The 17602-nt window shown below is 43.3% G+C and overlaps 1 protein-coding gene across 1 annotated transcript in view; it reads right to left on the bottom strand.

The window, feature by feature from the left end:
* The window catches only part of Rpa1 (replication protein A1), a 52862-nt gene that overhangs the window by 16496 nt on the left and 18764 nt on the right, over positions 1-17602 (bottom strand). The window contains exons 5-8 of the mRNA XM_052756045.1: positions 15235-15323; positions 5635-5727; positions 1569-1701; positions 314-416 (exon numbers count right to left, since the gene is read on the bottom strand). Coding sequence (XP_052612005.1) covers positions 314-416; positions 1569-1701; positions 5635-5727; positions 15235-15323 — 418 coding nt within the window. The remainder of the gene's footprint in view (positions 1-313; positions 417-1568; positions 1702-5634; positions 5728-15234; positions 15324-17602) is intronic.

The raw sequence follows: 17602 nt of genomic DNA, 5'->3' as shown, positions 1-17602 counted from the left end.
GCCCTATACCTGAGATAGCATCAAAAACCTACAATAGCCAGCTGCTTGTGATGCACACCTTTAATCCCAGCAACTCAGGAGACAGAGGCAGGCGGATCTCCAAGTTTGAGGCCAGTCTGGTCTACAGAGCTAGTATCAGGACAGCCAGGGCTACACAGAGAAACCCTGCTTCAAAAAACAAAAAACAACAAACAAACAAAAAAACTACAATAGACGGAAAATCATAGTGACAACCATATTTCTTTCTGGAGAACTGGTATTTGGCACTTCATGGTCTTAGAGGCCAACACCTTCCCATATGGCACATACTCACACTTTCATCTACGAGTTCTATAGAGAAAAGCTTCCCTTCCCCTCGGGAATTGCTCCAGGTACGGATCTGACTTTTGTTGGTGACACGGGCACAAATAGTCCACCTGAAAACCAAACAGACGACATTAGTGTGTGTAGTCTTTCTTACTCAGAATAAAGATAAGCAGAAATCATCTTCCTGTGGCCTTTCTTCTCTTATGCACAGTTTATCTGTCAATGCTAGCTGTATTTTAATCTAGCTAATTAAAACCCCAAGATGACATACAGGTTTGACAGTTTACAGAATAAGCAAACAGTAAAATATATCAGGTAGTTTAACACTAGCTCATTCTCCTGTCACATAAGTAAATTTACAAACCCTCTCCCTTCCTCAAAAAACATCACCAAGGCAACAATATCCCTTTAATGAAGGGTTCCAAGGGAAAAAATGCAGTTATACCAGCAATTATATTTTGCCACTATTTTCAATTACAGGAACTAACACAATCACTATCAAATGTCTGCCTCATTTCTAATGCATGCCAAATATAAATACAAGCCTACACGGCATGACATTCACAGGCCACCAAAAGAAAGCCACCAAAGTGGCATGACCCTAGAGAGAAGCCACTAAAAAGGAGTCCCTAAACCCAAAATCTCAGCCTGGTGCCCATCTTGAAAATAGAACTTGAGCACACTGATTTCCTTATTTAGAATTTTACAGGGGAAATTATCTCCCCTATTTTACTAAGTATTGCAGGATAAACGAGAGCATATCTTAAAGAATTCTGGAGGGGAAAAAAAGCCCACTAATGTTCAAGGCTTTAATTAATTTTTAATGCCAAAAAGTATTATCAAAGAAATCCATGTTTGGGGCATATTAATGTGGTTAATACAAACAGGACAGATTACCTTAGCCAAATTAAAGTATAGTAACAAGTGTTGGACTAAAAGTCATCTATTTATACGAGATGAAATGTGAATTAACACAAATGATATATAATTTTATTCCTAAGCCTACCAAATGATTCTTTAATCTGTAAATAATTTGAACCTCAAAATTTTCAAAAATGACCAAACCTCCACAGGCTGTGGCAGAATGCTATTTTTGCCAATCTTTTTGATAAAAGTGTTAAAGGTTGTCACAATTTGTATCCTTCTTTAGCTCAGAAAAATAAGACATCCTTTGTGGTGGTGACCCAGAAGTTCACACGTAAGTCACACAAGAGCGCACCATTGGGTAATAGGTCCTACCCTTGTCCCATGGGACAACTCACTTGGATTGATAAGGGGTGAGGCTGGCGATGGGCACCACTTTGGACTGTGTCCCTCCTGAAGGCTGGAGCAGGCCAGTTCCAGCAGGTTTTCCAAATGGCTTTGAGGCACCATAAGCCTTAGCCACAGTGGAACCTGTATAAACACACCGAGAAAGGGCAATCATTTTGTTTTTATTTCTTGAAGTGTAAGTTTGTGTGCGCACGCTAACAGGTGCACACGCAACGGCATGTGTGTGGAAGTCAGATGATAATCTGACAGGTTCTCTCTGTTCTTTTCACTGCATAAGCCAGGTTAGCGGCCCACGAGCTTCCAGGGATTGTCCTGTCTCCACCGCTGCTCTCCCAAGGGTGCTGTCATTAGAGATGTTATCACTACTACATTTGGTTTTTATGTGGGTTCTCAGGATTTGAACTCAGATCTTTATGATTGTAAAACAAGTGCTTTTATCCAATAAGTCATCTCCCCTGTCAGACAACCATTACTTTATTTAAGTTTGAAATCAATTCTCATTATGGCCATGCCATGGGAAAGGTTAGAAGCTAAGGAGCCAATAAAGGACGCCTATCACCAATGTGCCATCTCAACACCGCCCCAGGGTAGGAAATCTAGTACGAAATCTACAGGGTGGTGTTCAGTTGGGAACAGAGACTAAGTGCCAGTTTTTGGTCATGATACAAATGGTAGCCCAGTCCTATGACCTCCTTGCTTCCCTTTTCCACTATGTAGCAAGAGCACAACCAACGTCTATTTACAAATGAGACCCTGTCTATGCACATTATTATCTATAAAGCTTCAACTTCCAAAAAGCAAATTCTAATTTCAATAATCTCCCACCTTCTATACTAAAATGCTTTTCAGAAAGATTTACTTTACCTTTTGCTTGTGTGTGTGTGTGTGTGTGTGTGTGTGTGTGTGTGTGTGTGTGTGTGTCTGGGTGTCTGCAGAGGCATCAGGTCCCCTGGAGCTGGAGTTACAGGCAGTTGTGAGCTGCCTGATACGGATGCTGGGAATCAAACTTAGGTCCTTTAGAAAAGCAATATATGCTCTTAACTGTTGAGCTATCTTATCTCTCCACGGCCCCCAAGCCTCTTGAGGCAGGGTTTCACTAGGTAGCCTTGGCTGGCCCAAGTGCTGGACTATGCCTGGCCTTTTTTTTTTTTTTTTTCAAGACAGGGTTTCTCTGTGTAGCTTTGCGCCTTTCCTGGATCTCACTCTGTAGACCAGGCTGGCCTCGAACTCACAAAGATCCGCCTGCCTCTGCCTCCCGAGTGCTGGGATTAAAGGCGTGCGCCACCACCGCCCGGCTATGCCTGGCCTTTTAAAAAGATTTTTTATAATTGGGTATGGTGGCAATACCTTTAGCCTCAGCACTTGGAAGGCAGAGGCAGGTGGGTATTTAAGTTCAAGGCCAGCCTGGTCTATAGAGAGTTTTCCAGGACAGCCAGGGGTACACAGAGAAACACTATCAAAAAATAAAAAATAAAAATAAAAAATAAAATAAAATAAAAATAAGGGCTGGAGAGATGGCACATCGGCTAAGAGCACTGGCTGTTCTTCTAGAGGACCTAAGTTCAATTCAAAGCAACCACATGGTAGCTCACAACTATAGTCCATTTTCTATTACTTCCAGTTAGGAAACATTAATTGATCATTAAAAATAAATTAAACTATCTGTAATGAGATCTGGCGCCCTCTTTTGGCATTCAGACATACATGCAGACAGAGCACTGTATACATAATAAATAAATACATCAAAAATGATTTAAAAAATTTATTATTATGATGTATACATGTGTGTTTGATGGATCTATGGGGATGTGGGTATATGTGGGCAGAGGACAACTCTGTGATGTTGATTCTTTCCTTCCACTGTGGGCTCTAGAGGTTCAGTAAGAATGGTCAGGCACTTTTACCAGCTGAGCTATGTTGCAGGCCCCAAACTTGGGAAAAAAAAAAAAAGACAGATTTTGGTTAAAGAGAAGGAATCCGTTTTCTGAGCTTCCACATAGAGTGGCATGGACCATACTCCTCCCAGATTCTCAAGTTTTCTGCTCTGGGGAGTCAGAAGTGACAATGTTCCTTTAAGATGATACAAGGAAACACACACACACACACACACACACACACTGCAGAAAGAGTATGTCCCTGTGTGTGCACATACAACATAAGATAAAAATCCCACAATTTCAGGTCCGGTGATGTAGCTCAGTGGTAGAATACTTGTCTAGTACCCACAGGGGACTGGGTTCAATGGCGAGGGACCCCCCCCCCCCCCATTTCATTAAAGATACAAAAGCATCCATTCATTCATTTAATATTTTTATACCAGGGAGCCACCTGCCACATACATCTAGTCCATTTTCTATTACTTCCAGTTTAGGGAACATTAATTGATCATTAAAAATAAATTTCAGCCAGGCGGTGGTGGCACACGCCTTTAATCCCAGCACTTGGGAGGCAGAGCCAGGTGGATCTTTGTGAGTTTGAGGCCAGCCTGGTCTACAGAGCGAGATCCAGGAAAGGCACCAAGCTACACAGAGAAACCCTGTCTCGAAAAAACCAAAAAGAAAAAAAGATTTCAACATCAGGCAAAGAAATACAAACGAACAGGACAAGTCTGTGGAGGGAGGGGAGGAGTGATTCGCTGTTTGAATTTCAGCCAAAGAAGAGACTTTTCAATCACTTATCATTTTAGAGAATTCATTTCACCTTCTCCTTCAGCCATTTACAGTGTCAGAGCTGAGTATAAGTGTAACTTAGGAGATGAGGAGGTGAGAGATTTACATATTACAGGGATTGATTAAAAACAATGAGGACTGACAGGGAAACCTGTATGTCCTCAAAGTCTCATGGAAACTTGGTGACATCTTAACTCTACTTTCTAAGGAATGTGCATTAAAAAAAAGGGGGGGGGGGGCCGGAGAGATGACTCAGCAGATCCACGTGCCCGTCACCAACCCTGGAGACCTAGGTTCAATCCCCAGGACACACAACTGACTCCAGCAAGTTGTCCCCTGGTCTCCACTTGCACACTGGCATTCACAGGCACAACAAACAAACAAACAAACAAATAAATAAATAAATAAATAAATAAATCTTAAGTATAACCAAACTCTGAAAGTAAATTCAGCCATCTTCTATGGACCACAGTTTCCAAGGGTGGCATCCCAGAGAGAGAGGCTACTAAGACGAAGGCCAGGAAGTACACCAAGTGACCCCATCAAGATCTGCTACAGAGAAAGTTAAAAGAGAGAAAACATAGAAGCCACGGTCCACAGGACCAATTCTGTCTCAAGGGAAGTGAGAAACTTGGAGATAAACCAAATGAAACAAGAGGATGGTAGGCTGTAAAAAGTAAGAACTTGCTGGGTGGTGGTGGTGGTGGCGGCGGCGGCGGCGGCGGCGGCGGCGGCGGCGGCGGCGGCGGCGGGCGGCGGCGCACGCCTTTAATCCCAGCACTCGGGAGGCAGAGGCAGGCGGATCTCTGTGAGTTCGAGGCCAGCCTGGTCTACAGCGCGAGATCCAGGAAAGGCGCAAAGCTACACAGAGAAACCCTCTCTCGAAAAACAAACAAACAAACAAACAAACAAACAAACAAACAAAAAAAAGTAAGAACTTAATTGGAATTATTCTTTGCAGTCTACCACGAATGGAAAGTTTTGTTTTTGTTTGTTTGTTTGTTTGTTTTGAGAGTCTCATGTAACCCAGGCTGGCCTTGAACTTGCTATGTAGTGGTGAATGACCTTGAACTCCTGATCCCCCTGCCTCTACCTCTTAAGTGCTGGCCTAGGTTACTGTGCCTGAACCATGAAGAGAACTTTGAGAACTGTTCAGTCTCAGAGTAAATTTATTTTATTATTATTATTATTATTTAGTTTTTGGTGGTTCAAGACAGGGTTTCTCTGTGTAGCCTTCACTGGCCTTGAACTCACAGAGATCTGCTTGCCTCTGTCTCCCGAGTGCTGAGATTAAAGGCTTGCACCACTACCACCCAGCTCAGGGTAAATTTTAAAACACTATTTTGATCTTGACCCATCACTTCGGATACCCTTGAGTAACTCTTACCCATTCCCAAGCTCCCATTCTGCGGCTGGGGCTTGCTGGCTGGTGGTGGGGCTGCTGAGGCTGGCGAAGGGGCTACTTGTTGCTGCCCGTGTCCTGGAAATCCAAAGAAAGGCCGTTTCAGTGCAAACCCAGTCAAGAGATTTCAATGTGAGAGTAAATACCCTAGGAAACCCCACTCCTTCAGCTCTTAGAGGGTCAGAACACACACCCGGGCGTCCAGCTGCACACCATGCATTTGCAAAGAGCTTGCTTTTTTGTCTTGTGTATAGTAAAGGTTGCTTCCATTCACCTTTCAACTGTTCAGAATTGACAGCTTTCAGTTTTAATGAGGTTTTCCCTAAAGCCTTGCCCATTTCTCCTGCAAGAACCCGCAGTAAAGTCACTGGGCTGAATTTGTGATAGCACCACTATTTCCATAGCAACAAATCGATGTCATCAACAGGACAGTGTGTTCATGGCAGGATCCATCAGAGGAGAAAGCTGGGTGGTAAGGAAACCTAAAAGCAGTTCAATTGTCCCTCAAGTGCTGTAGCTTCAAAGGAAGAGGAGACGCTGAGAAAGGACTCCACCCTCCCCCAGACAAAGCAGCCTTATTCTGCAACTGACAGCTGGTGGAAAATACGAGTTGAAAGAGTCTCTGGCACCGTGAAGTGCTGGTGAACTGTCACAGCGGGGAGAGATGAGAATGGAGTTCAGAAGCAGCCGTGTCAAGACAACAGGGAGATAAAAAGGAGGGAAATGAACATGTCTCTCAAGCAGAAAATAAGAAACGCCACACCGCCAGAGTATGTATTTGCCCTTCACCCTTTATACAAATGTTTATGAAGTTGAAGAGCGTTAGAGTTGTAAACTGCATACCTCTACGTTTTAAAATAACAAATCTGTGGAGTTGGACTTCATCTCTGTGATTGGTCTGAAGGCCAAAGTCATCCTCATTTGGGCTGCTCACCCAGGGTGCCTGCAGCTTACAAGGGCAGCTAAAAAATACATCCCAGAGTGCCCTAAAATATTACAAATGGGGAGCACAGGTGGGCAATCTCCCCATGCCACCGTGTTTATGCCCTCTCCAACTGTCAAGTTCAAACTCCTGGGCTTCCCAAGATCCTACTCACCAGGCGTGTTACACACCCATTTAGTTCATTTTTGCCAAAATTAGTCTTAAGTGGCACAGGGAAATGAGATGTAATTGTGCCATTAGGGACAAATACATTTAGCATAAAGTTTAAAAGATTAAATAGAACTGATTATGTTTTAGCTCTTCCTCTGAAGATAAAAACTGAGATTCCTTATTTACATAGGAAAAGGGCACAGGTCACAGACAACAAAACCCTGCACCTTTCCATTCCCCTCGAATTTAGTCACAGATACTAAGCCTGGGAAAACTGTGACGATGCATCTTGTGAGAAACAGTTTAATTGTTTTGTTTTTGGAGACAGGCTTTTCTCTGGATGTCCTGGAACTTGCTCTTTAGACCAGCAGGTCTGCCTCTGCCTCCCAAGTGCTAGGGTTTAGAGGTTTTCGCCAGAAGCCTTCTAAAATCAGCAAGGAAAAGGTAAGTTGCTCATTAACAACACTGAAGGAAAGCGGCTAGAAGAAGAGTGTATGTTTACCTGCATCATAAGACATATTTTTAAAAGCGACCTCTTATCCTCCAGCTAAATTCTGTCCTTCTTCAACAATATTTGTGCGTGTGTGTGTGTGTGTGTGTGTGTGTGTGTGTGTGTGTGTGTCTGTCTGTCTGTCTCATGGACGTGCCTGTACTTGTATGGAGGTCAGAGGACATCTTGAGAGTCAGTTCTCTCCTTCCACTGTATGAGTCCTAGGGATGGAACAAATGCCTTTACCTGCTGAGGCATTTCACGGGCCTCTCCTTTTCTCCAGTCCTTAAATCATCTAAAGCAGGAAGTCTCATTCTCAGAGCCATGCCTGCTGCTGCACACACACACCTGACTGAACTGGACATGGTCACTGGACACACATTCAATTTCTATAAAAAGATAACTGAGGACCGCGGACCGAGGGGACGGCTCGGTTGGTAGAGTGAGCACAAGGCCCTAGTTTAACCCCTAGATGGGGTGTGTTGGAGAAGTGAAGCTGGACTAAGGAGGCAGGGACAGGTAGATCCCAGAGCTCACCATTCAGCTAGCCCAACCGACAAACCAGGCTCACTGAGAAAGCCTGTCTCAGAAATCACGATGGGGAGTGACCAAGAAGACACCTGACATGGATCTTTGGCTTCCCTACACATGTATGTAACACAGACAAAGTATGTATGTATGTACATACAAAGATAATTGCCACTCAGGACTGGAGAACACTCTAAGTCAGACATAGAAGGTAAGATAGTAACCAGAGAGCAGGCAGAGGTGGAAATCGAGTGCTGGGTGTGTCTGCTGCCTCACATGGGGGAGATTAAGTAATGAACTGATTTAAGGCTCCTGTGCATGTGATCGGGAAATGGTCAGCTGCAGCGGCACCCGCCTGTAGCCACAGCTACTCAGGAGGCTGAGGCAAGAGAATCATTTGAGGCCAGCACAGGTAACACAGGTTGACCCCCATCTCAAAGTTAAACAGTAAGTGTATATTTTACTACAATTAAAAAAATATTCAATACATGTACCTATTCTAACATATACATTTTTCACTTTTATATGAATTAGTTATAGTTTTTAGCTGAACATAATATATTGATAGTCTTAGAGTCACTGGAGTATATTATATAACTAACAAGTCTCCAACTGCTAACTCTTTGAGGTTGGGCTACTAAATTGATAGAGTACCTGCCTAGCATGCGGCCTCGCCTGTAATCCCAGTCCTCAGCAGGTAGAAGTAGGTGGATCAGAAATTCAAGGTGCTCCTCCTCGGCTACACAATGAGTTTGAGGCTAGTCTGGGACACATGAGACAACAGTAACAACTACTACTGCCGTTTTTCGGAGTGTTTACTCTGGACAAGGAGCAAGGGTTAAGTGCATTTTTCCAGTAACTGTCATAGATGGAGACAGTACTTCACCCTTTACCATGGTGGAGGAGAGAGAAGCTAGTATTACTCAGCTCTGTCTGGCTAAGTTCATGCACTTCACCATCATGTGGTTAATTTGTAAACAGCCAATCCTGGCAATAATAACTCTAATTATATAGAACATAATAAGATATAGCAATTAGGAAAAGCTACTAATCCACTTAATAGAGTAACCTTTATCTCTTACAAATCTGGTACAAGACACAGCCCTGAACCAAATGATGGCAAGAATTCCAGAGCATTCTAAATAGCAACAATTGCCTTTCAATTAACGCACTGTAATACAGCAACTGCCCATAAGACCTCAAATAAATCAGTCCATAGCTAAGGAAAAAAATCTTTTTAAAAGCCAAAAGGATTCTACAAAGCAATAATGTAGGCTCCATTTATAATAACCTGTTTTGTGCCGCCAGCAAATCAAGCCATTCCAGTGGGCTAGATCAACACAGTAATTCTTCAGCTCTCTAGCTCTGGCTGGCTACACACAGGCTCGGAGCCAGGAAGGGAAAGCAGCTGAGAGCAGACTTCTGCTCCTCGGGTGACCAGCACTCACACCTATCATTTTTACTATCTAGTATGGCAAGTGAGCTGTGGGCAGTGAAAAATTCAAACAAACCCATTAACTTCCCAAGCGAGGACTTTCTTAACAAATACCAAGAATAGACAGAGCCTGCAGTGGTGGCGCACTCCTTTAATCCCAGCACTCGGGAGGCAGAGACAGGCAGATCTCTGTGCGTTCGAGGCCAGCCTGGGCTATACAGTTCCAGGACAACCAGAGCTACGAAGTGAGACCCTGTCTCAACTCCCAAACCACTGAAAACAAACAAAAAAGAATAAATAAAAGGATCAGTGCAATATATCTAAGCTCCTGTTGACAGAAAAGGGACATGATCAGGATGAATATAATTACAATATGAATAATAAACTAAGTATTGTATAATATTTTGAGTCCGAGCAAGCTATTGTTACCAATAGTGAAGACACAAAGGATTTGCAGACACACACCGACAAAAACACAGTTCCAAGTATGACAGACTTAAAACCATCCATTCCTACAGTATATGCAACATGAACTGTTTGCAGTTTTATTTCTCACATTTTGAATCATCTGTCTTTGCTCAATATGGCAGCAGTAGTAAAATGTATATTTTGCATTTCAATGTACCCTGCTCAGCTCTTTTTTTTTTAAAATAAATCTTCATTAGAGTTATCACTAATAACCATATACAATGGAGTCTATACCAGGCTATTTTGAGAATTCTTCTGCCAACAGAATTAATTAATTAATTAATCAATCAATCAATCCAAATCTCTTCACTTTGGCCTCAGGCAGACTCTTTGGACAGCCACATTCTTCACCAAAATATCACAAGAACATCTCTAGGCAACATACTAAAATTCTTCTCCTCTAAAACCCCCTTCTCCCCCTCTGAAACTCTTGAGTGAGCCCCCAACAGTTCAAGTAACTCAGCACCTCTGTCTTCCATGCTCCTACTAGTATGTCCCACTAACTGCTTTCATGTCCCAAATTACCAAAGTCCAAATTCCTCCAGACAAACACACGGTCCAGCCTATCACAGCAATACCCCAGCCCCTGGTACCAACTTCTGTCTTAAGTTAGGGTTTTCACTGCTGTGAAGAGACACCATGACCACGGCAACTCTTATAAAGAAAACATTTAATTGGGGCTGGCTTACAGTTTCAGAGCTTCAGTCCATTATCATCACGACTAGGAGCATGGAGGTGTGCAGACAGATGTGCTCCTGGAGCTGAGAGTGTTAACATCTTGCAGGCAACAGGAAGTTGACTGAGATACTCAGCAGTATCCTGAGCATAGGAAAACTCAAAGCCTGTCCCCACATGACACACTTCCTCCACAAGGCCCTACCCACTCCAACAAAGCCACATCTCTTAATAATGCCACTTCCTATGAGATTATGGGGGCCAATTACATTCAAACTACCACACACATTAAAAAATAAATAAATAGGGCTGGAGAGATGGCTCAGAGGTTAAGAGCACGGACTGCTCTTCCAGAGGTCCTGAGTTCAATTCCCAGCAACCACATGGTGGCTCACAACCATCTGTAATGAGATCTGGTGCCCCCTTCTGGCCTGCAGTCATACATGCTGTATACATAATAAATAAATCTTATAAATAAATAAATAAATAAATAAAATAAAACAAGCCAAAAAACTATCACACAGCAAAAGAGCCGAAGCAAATCACAAAGAATCTACAACTTGGATTCAGGTAGTTAGTTGCACTTACACATTTAGGGGTGCACGTGGGTGCAATAAAAGATAAAGAGGCAGCCTGGCGGTGGTGGCGCACGCCTTTAATCCCAGCACTCGGGAGGCAGAGCCAGGCGGATCTCTGTGAGTTCGAGGCCAGCCTGGACTACCAAGTGAGTTCCAGGAAAGGCGCAAAGCTACACAGAGAAACCCTGTCTCGAAAAACCAAAAAAAAAAAAAAAAAAAAAAAAAAAAAAAAAAAAAAGATAAAGAGGCTATGAATCCAAGAGGGAATGATAGAGACACAGGAGGGGATAAAAAAATGACACACACACACACAAAAGCCTACCACTCGTATCATAGCTGAACCAAAGGACACCACTCCCTACTTTTAAAAGAACTCAGACCTGGGCGGTGGTGGCGCACGCTTTTAATCCCAGCACTCGGGAGGCAGAGCCAGGCGGATCTCTGTGAGTTCGAGGCCAGCCTGGGCTACCAAGTGAGTTCCAGAGAGGAGCAAAGCTACACAGAGAAACCCTGTCTCGAAAAACCAAAAAAAAAAAAAAAAAAGAACTCAGAAGTTGTGAAGAGCCGGGCGTGGTGGCACACGCCTTTAATCCAGCAGTCGGGAGGCAGAGGCAGGCGGATCTCTGAATTTGAGGCCAGCCTGGTCTACAGAGTGAGTTCCAGGATGGGCTCCAAAACAACACAGAGAAACCTTGTCTCGAAAAACAAAACAAAACAAAAAAAACAAAAGGACAAACACATAAGAAAACAGGCCAACAACAAAAAACATTCAGCTCAGAGGTCAAAAACAAAAGCAAAGGGAGATTAAACATTTTAAAGGATTGGCCTCCCTCAGAATAAAAACTAAAACCTGAACCACGCTGCTCTTCACCTACCAAATTCTTTTTCTTTTTTTTGTTTTTGTTTTTTTCCATGTGGGGTGTAAGAGGAACATTTGCATTTGGTTAGCTGGCAAGGAGCTCCTGAAGGATAAAGAAACCCTAAAGTGTGTTCTCTAGAAAGAGCAGCAGTGGGTGCAAGATGCCGTGGGCAGAAGTGTGACTCTCACCACACAATCCTTAGTTTGGATTTCAAAGTCATGCAGCCCTACTCAAAAATTAAAACAAACATTAACGCGTGTTAAAGAGATGGGGCTGGAGAGACGGTTCGGTGGTTAAGAGCACAGCACCCACATGGAGGCTTGGGGCCCTCTGCTAGTCCAATTCCAGGGGAGCCAACACCCTCTCCTGGCCTCTGAGAGCACTGCATGCACATGATATGCTTACATGCATGCAGGCAAAACACACACACACACACACACACACACACACACACACACACACACACACACACACACACACACACAATGTAAAAGACACAGACATATGATCATCTTAAGTTTCTTTTCTTTCTTTTTTTCCAAGACAGGGTTTCTCTCTGTAGACCAGGCTGCCCTGGAACTCAGAGATCCGCCTGCCTCTGCCTCTCAGAGTGCTGGAATTAAAGGTGTGTGCCACCACCACCAGATTTAATATTTACTTTTTTTCTTTGTTTTTTGTTAAATTTAAAATTTTAAAACTATATAGTTTGATGAGCAAACATGATAGTCAAACATACCAATATGAAACAAAGATAATATCTAATATATACGTAAAATTCTGCAATAGATTCATTCACACAACTTACATACTCAAACACAATTTCACAGTAACGTAAAGCTTTGAAATGAAGACTTTTGGCTATATAAGAAATCTGCCCTGGAAATCCCAAGTGATAATTTTCCTTTCTGTTTGTCTCAGACTTACTACTGGGGTGTGTGTGTCCATCCAAATTTGTATAGAGGTGCTATCACTTCCGATTACGTTGAGGTGGGGTTTCTCTCTGACCCTGGGGGTCCTGTTCCTTGGCTAGGCTGTAACCCAACAAGTCCCAGCAATCCTCACGGCTCACCTTTCTTGGAGTGCGCTCAGTGGCTAAGAGCATGCACTACACTTGCAGGACCAGAGTTCAGTTCCCAGCACCCACATCAGGCAGCTCACACCGGCCTGTAATTTATCAAAGAACCTAACATTTATGCTCTCCAGGCACAGACACACACAAACATGATTAAAAATAATAAAAATAAATCTTTAAAAAAAAAATCTCTCGGGCTGGAGAGATGGCTCAGAGGTTAAGAGCACTGGTTACTCTTCTAGAGGTCCTGAGTTCAATTCCCAGCAACCACATGGTGGCTCACAACCATCTGTAATGAGATCTGGTGCCCTCTTCTGACCTGCAGACATACATGCAGGCAGAACACTGTATGCATAGTAAATAAATGAATCTTAAAAAAAAAATATCTCTCATGGACAGAGATGCAAAAAAAAAATACTAAACAAAATCAAATCAGGTGGATTCAGCAAAGCAAATATGTGAATCCAAATATGTGAAAAGGATAATGTATCACTAATCCAGACTTATCCCAGGAAGCCCAGGTTGCTTTGGCATCTAAAAATCAACCATTATAATTCACTATATTAGCTAACTGAAATAGAAAAGGCATTCAATTATTAATAGATACAGAAAAGGCATTTGATAAATTTCACCATTCATTCTTCACAACAATGTCAGCAAACAAGAAAAAGAAGTAAAACTTCCTTAACCCAATGAGCCAGAATCTCCCAGCCTGGCATAGTGGCTCACAACTGTAACCCCAGCACCCCAGGCAGGGGCTGGATCGGGCAACAAGCACTCAAACACCTAATGATCTGAGGAATTCCATCCCTAGATCCCATGATAGGACAGGAGAGAACAGATTCCTGAGAGTTGCCCTATGACCTCCACATACATGCTGCAGACATGCACATGCACACACATACTAAAAGATTTAAATTTACAATTAAATTTTTAAGAGGAAGGGCTTGAGACAGGGTCTCACTCTGTAGCACAGGCTAGCCTGAAAGTCACTATGTAGTCAATGTTGACTTCAAAATTCTTCTGACTCAAGCCTGGCAGTGGTGGCACACATCTTTAATCCTAGCACTTGGGAAGCAGAGGCAGGCAGATCTCTGAGTTCAAGGCCAACCTGTTCTACAAAGTGAGTTCCAGGACAGCCAGATATGTAGGGAAAACCTGTCTCGAAAAACCAAAAGAACAAAAACTCCTCCTCAGCCTGCAGAGTGCTGGGATTACAATCATGAACCACCTCACCCAGCTTTAACAGTATTTAATGGTACAAGGCCAAGGGTTGCCTGGAAAGATCAAGACACAGATCACAAAGCTGAGTGGTTTGGTTTTGTTTGGTGACTGGGTCTCTGGTGGTCGAGGCTGGCCTCCAACTTGCACAAAAAATAATCATCTTGCCATCAGGGATAAAAGCTGTTAACCACCATGATGGCCCAGGCCTATAATCCCAGTATTTGGGAGGTAGAGGCAGGAGCATGAGGAGTAGAAGGCCATCCTCAGCCACACAGGGTTTGAGGCCAGCTTTGGCAGCGCTGAGTCCGGTGTGGTTGAACCCATCTGCAGTCCCACCACTCAGGAGGCTGAAACAGGAAAACTGAGTATAAAACCAGCAAGGGTCTCTAAATAAACAAGAAAATCTCAAAACAAAAACAAACCAATAACCAAGCCCCATAAATCTGCCCAAGATAACTCCTAAGAAGACACTTCTCGGGGCTGGGGAGCTGCTTGGTGCAGTAAAGAACCTGCCATTCAAGCATGAGCACCTTCCTTGAGATCCCTGGGGCTTCCAGTTCAGGGAGTTCCAGGTTCAGTGGGAGCCTTTCTCTCTAGAAATAAGGTAGCAAGCAATAGAGGAAGGCACCAACTCTGGTCTCTACCCTCCACGTACACACACGTACAAATACACACACGTTCACAAACCACACACAGAAGAATGCATCTGGCTCCCTCACGTTTCAGCTGTCATATAAATCCTCCATTATCAGAATATTCTAGGTTATTTCAGTCAATTCTTACACAGAATGACCACTACATTCTTTCTTAAATTTCTCCCTATTTATTATATATCATGTCTTCAGTATTAAAAAAGTAAAATAAGCTGGGCAGCGGTGGCACACGCTTTTAATCCCAGCACTCTGGGGAGCAGAAGCAGGCGGATCTCTGCGAGTTCGAGGCCAGCCTGGTCTACAGAGAGAGATCCAGGACAGCCAAGACTACACAGAGAAACCCAACCAACAAATAAATACTAAAATAAAGCAACAACAACAAAAAACAGTAACCTGGTCTATAGCCACTCAAATCACCACTTTATTAAGACTACTAAGTCACAAAGTAGCACTCTGGATCTCTAAAGTAGTATCCAGTTGAGGGCTACAACCTATAAAGAGGATTTTACCTTCATTATAGGGCACCGGATTCCCAATCTTTATTCCAACTTCTTCAGCTGATTTTACAACTTCCAAATCCATCAAAATAACTACTCTCCTGCCAAGACAAACAGACACAAGTTAGAATAAAGAACTCTGGAGCTTTGAGAAGAGCTAAGAAGTTTAATGACTGTCTGGCTAAACTGTATGCTTTATCATCTTTTTCTCATTCTTGAATAACTTGAGAAGTGTTAATTCCTAGGTGAATACTTCATTCACTCGGTCCCCATATCATCAATATTTGTTGTTGTTTTTTTAAATGGCTATGAGAGTATTCATTTCCCATCTAGCTTCTTAATTAAAACAGTACACCTTGCTACGTGCCATTAGTTTCACAGAGCCACTGATAGAATTTAGATTATTAAATACAAAATCCTACAGCACAAAAAGATGACCCGTTTTTTAGAAGCATGACCTTATCTAAACCATTACTTTTTCCCAGTGAAAAGTAATTATGGTAGTAGACATCTAGAGTATTTAGTTACTGGGGGCTGAGAAAGGGCTTAGTTGGTGAAACATTTGCTGTGCAAGCGTGAGGACCTGAGCTTGATCCCTAACGCCCGTCTAAAGAGTCAGATGTGGCAGCACATGCTTACGGTGCGGTGCGGGGAGACGGGACAGAAGGAGCCCGGTGCTGCTGGCCAGTCAGCCTAGCATAACCAGGAAGTTCCAGGGACCGATCTCAAAGAGAACAGGAAATGGCATCCAGGGAACGACACCTCTGCTTCCACAGGTACTTGTGCACATGCACGAACACACACACACACACACACACACACCAATTCTTTTTAAGGTGATCATGTGGCATATTTCTGGTCTGGCTATCCCCCGCCACCACCTTCCAGCTCATCTCGGCATTTCCAAGCGTGTTGCCCTCTAGCCCAGCTGTTTTCTTTCAGTTCCTGGCAGGAGCTGTGCTTCGTCCTGCTGCCAAGCCTACAGAGTCCTCTGAGTGCATTTTTCCCCCTCATTCTGCTTCATCTAATATGCACTTTTTGCTCTTATCTCAAACTTGGAATTGAACCAGGGACTTATTCATGCTAGGCAAATGCTCTACCGCAGAGCTACACTCCTCCAACCTCCATCTCAAGTATTTCAAAAGACATTTCCTTGGTCTCTCATTTAGATTACTGCAGCTATGATTTCATTCCTTCAGAACACTTCTTTTAGTTTTAAGTTCTGTATTAATTAGTGATTGCTTTCTTTCTCTCCTAGACTGCACTTTCAATAAAGGCAGGTAGTCAGCTACAGTGTTTAATTAAGCACTAGCCCAAAGATGTCATTTAATACCTACAGAGACAAGATGTCATGATCTCACCTGCAGATGAAAAAGAACTCTCGATAGAAGGAGACAGAGAGCTCAGTAGCTGAGTGTGAGCACCGAGTGTGAGCACTGGAGTTCAGATGCCTCAAAACCCACACAAATGCCAGGTGGATGTAGCAGTCCGCCTCTAACTCCATCTCTGAGATAGTGTACCCCCAGCGCAAGGTGGGTAGCAAGAGAAGCCAGGATGGAGAGCTCTGGGCTTGACTAAGACCCTGCCTCCATGAATAACTCAGAAGTAAAAAAGTGGCTAAGGATGATGACTCCCAAATCTTGGGTTTGCATGGTCATGTACAAATGTCAACGCACGCACACATACATGCTGATCACATGTACTCACACATGAAAACTGGGAAAAGAAAAGAAGAATTGCAACAGAGAAATGGACTTTGAAGGGAACATAACCACAGGCAGGGAAGGACAGTGGACTGAACGAAGGCCATGCCAGTGGCAATGCAAAAGGCAGTCCAGAGCAAAGGGTAAGCAATACCCATGCTTTACTGTTTGGATGGTCTGGCTGCTGCCGAACGCTGGACTTTTCATCCAATTCTTCAGCATGTGCTGCCTTTATCAAGTTATCCCATCATGGTTATGCCACTTCAACAAAACAAGCCGCAAAAAATGATCTGCTATGGCCTAGATACGGACCATCTGTTAAAACTACCTGCTAAGCCAAATGTGCTGATACATGCATGTGATCCCAGCACTTAGGGCATCAGGAGTTCAAAGATTACCTCAGATGCACAGTGAGTTAGAGGCCAGCCTGGGCTATATGATATCATGCTCCAGAAACCAAAACTAAGACAAAACAGAAACATTAAAAACAAACAAACAATTTAGGCTGGAGAGATGGCTCAGCAATCCAAAGTACATACTGTTCTTGCTGAGGACCTGAGTTTGGTTTCTAGCACCAACATCTAGCAGCTCACAACTTCCTTTAACCCCAGCTCCAGGGGATATGACATCTCTGGCTTCCAAAGGCACTTCCCCAACACACGCATGTACGTATAACT

The sequence above is a fragment of the Peromyscus californicus genome, unplaced genomic scaffold, assembly GCF_007827085.1.
Source record: "Peromyscus californicus insignis strain IS unplaced genomic scaffold, ASM782708v3 Scaffold_3__1_contigs__length_106647218, whole genome shotgun sequence".
NCBI classification, from domain to species: domain Eukaryota; kingdom Metazoa; phylum Chordata; class Mammalia; order Rodentia; family Cricetidae; genus Peromyscus; species Peromyscus californicus.
Note: the sequence above shows the minus strand (reverse complement) of the source record. Positions and strands in the feature narration are given on the sequence as shown.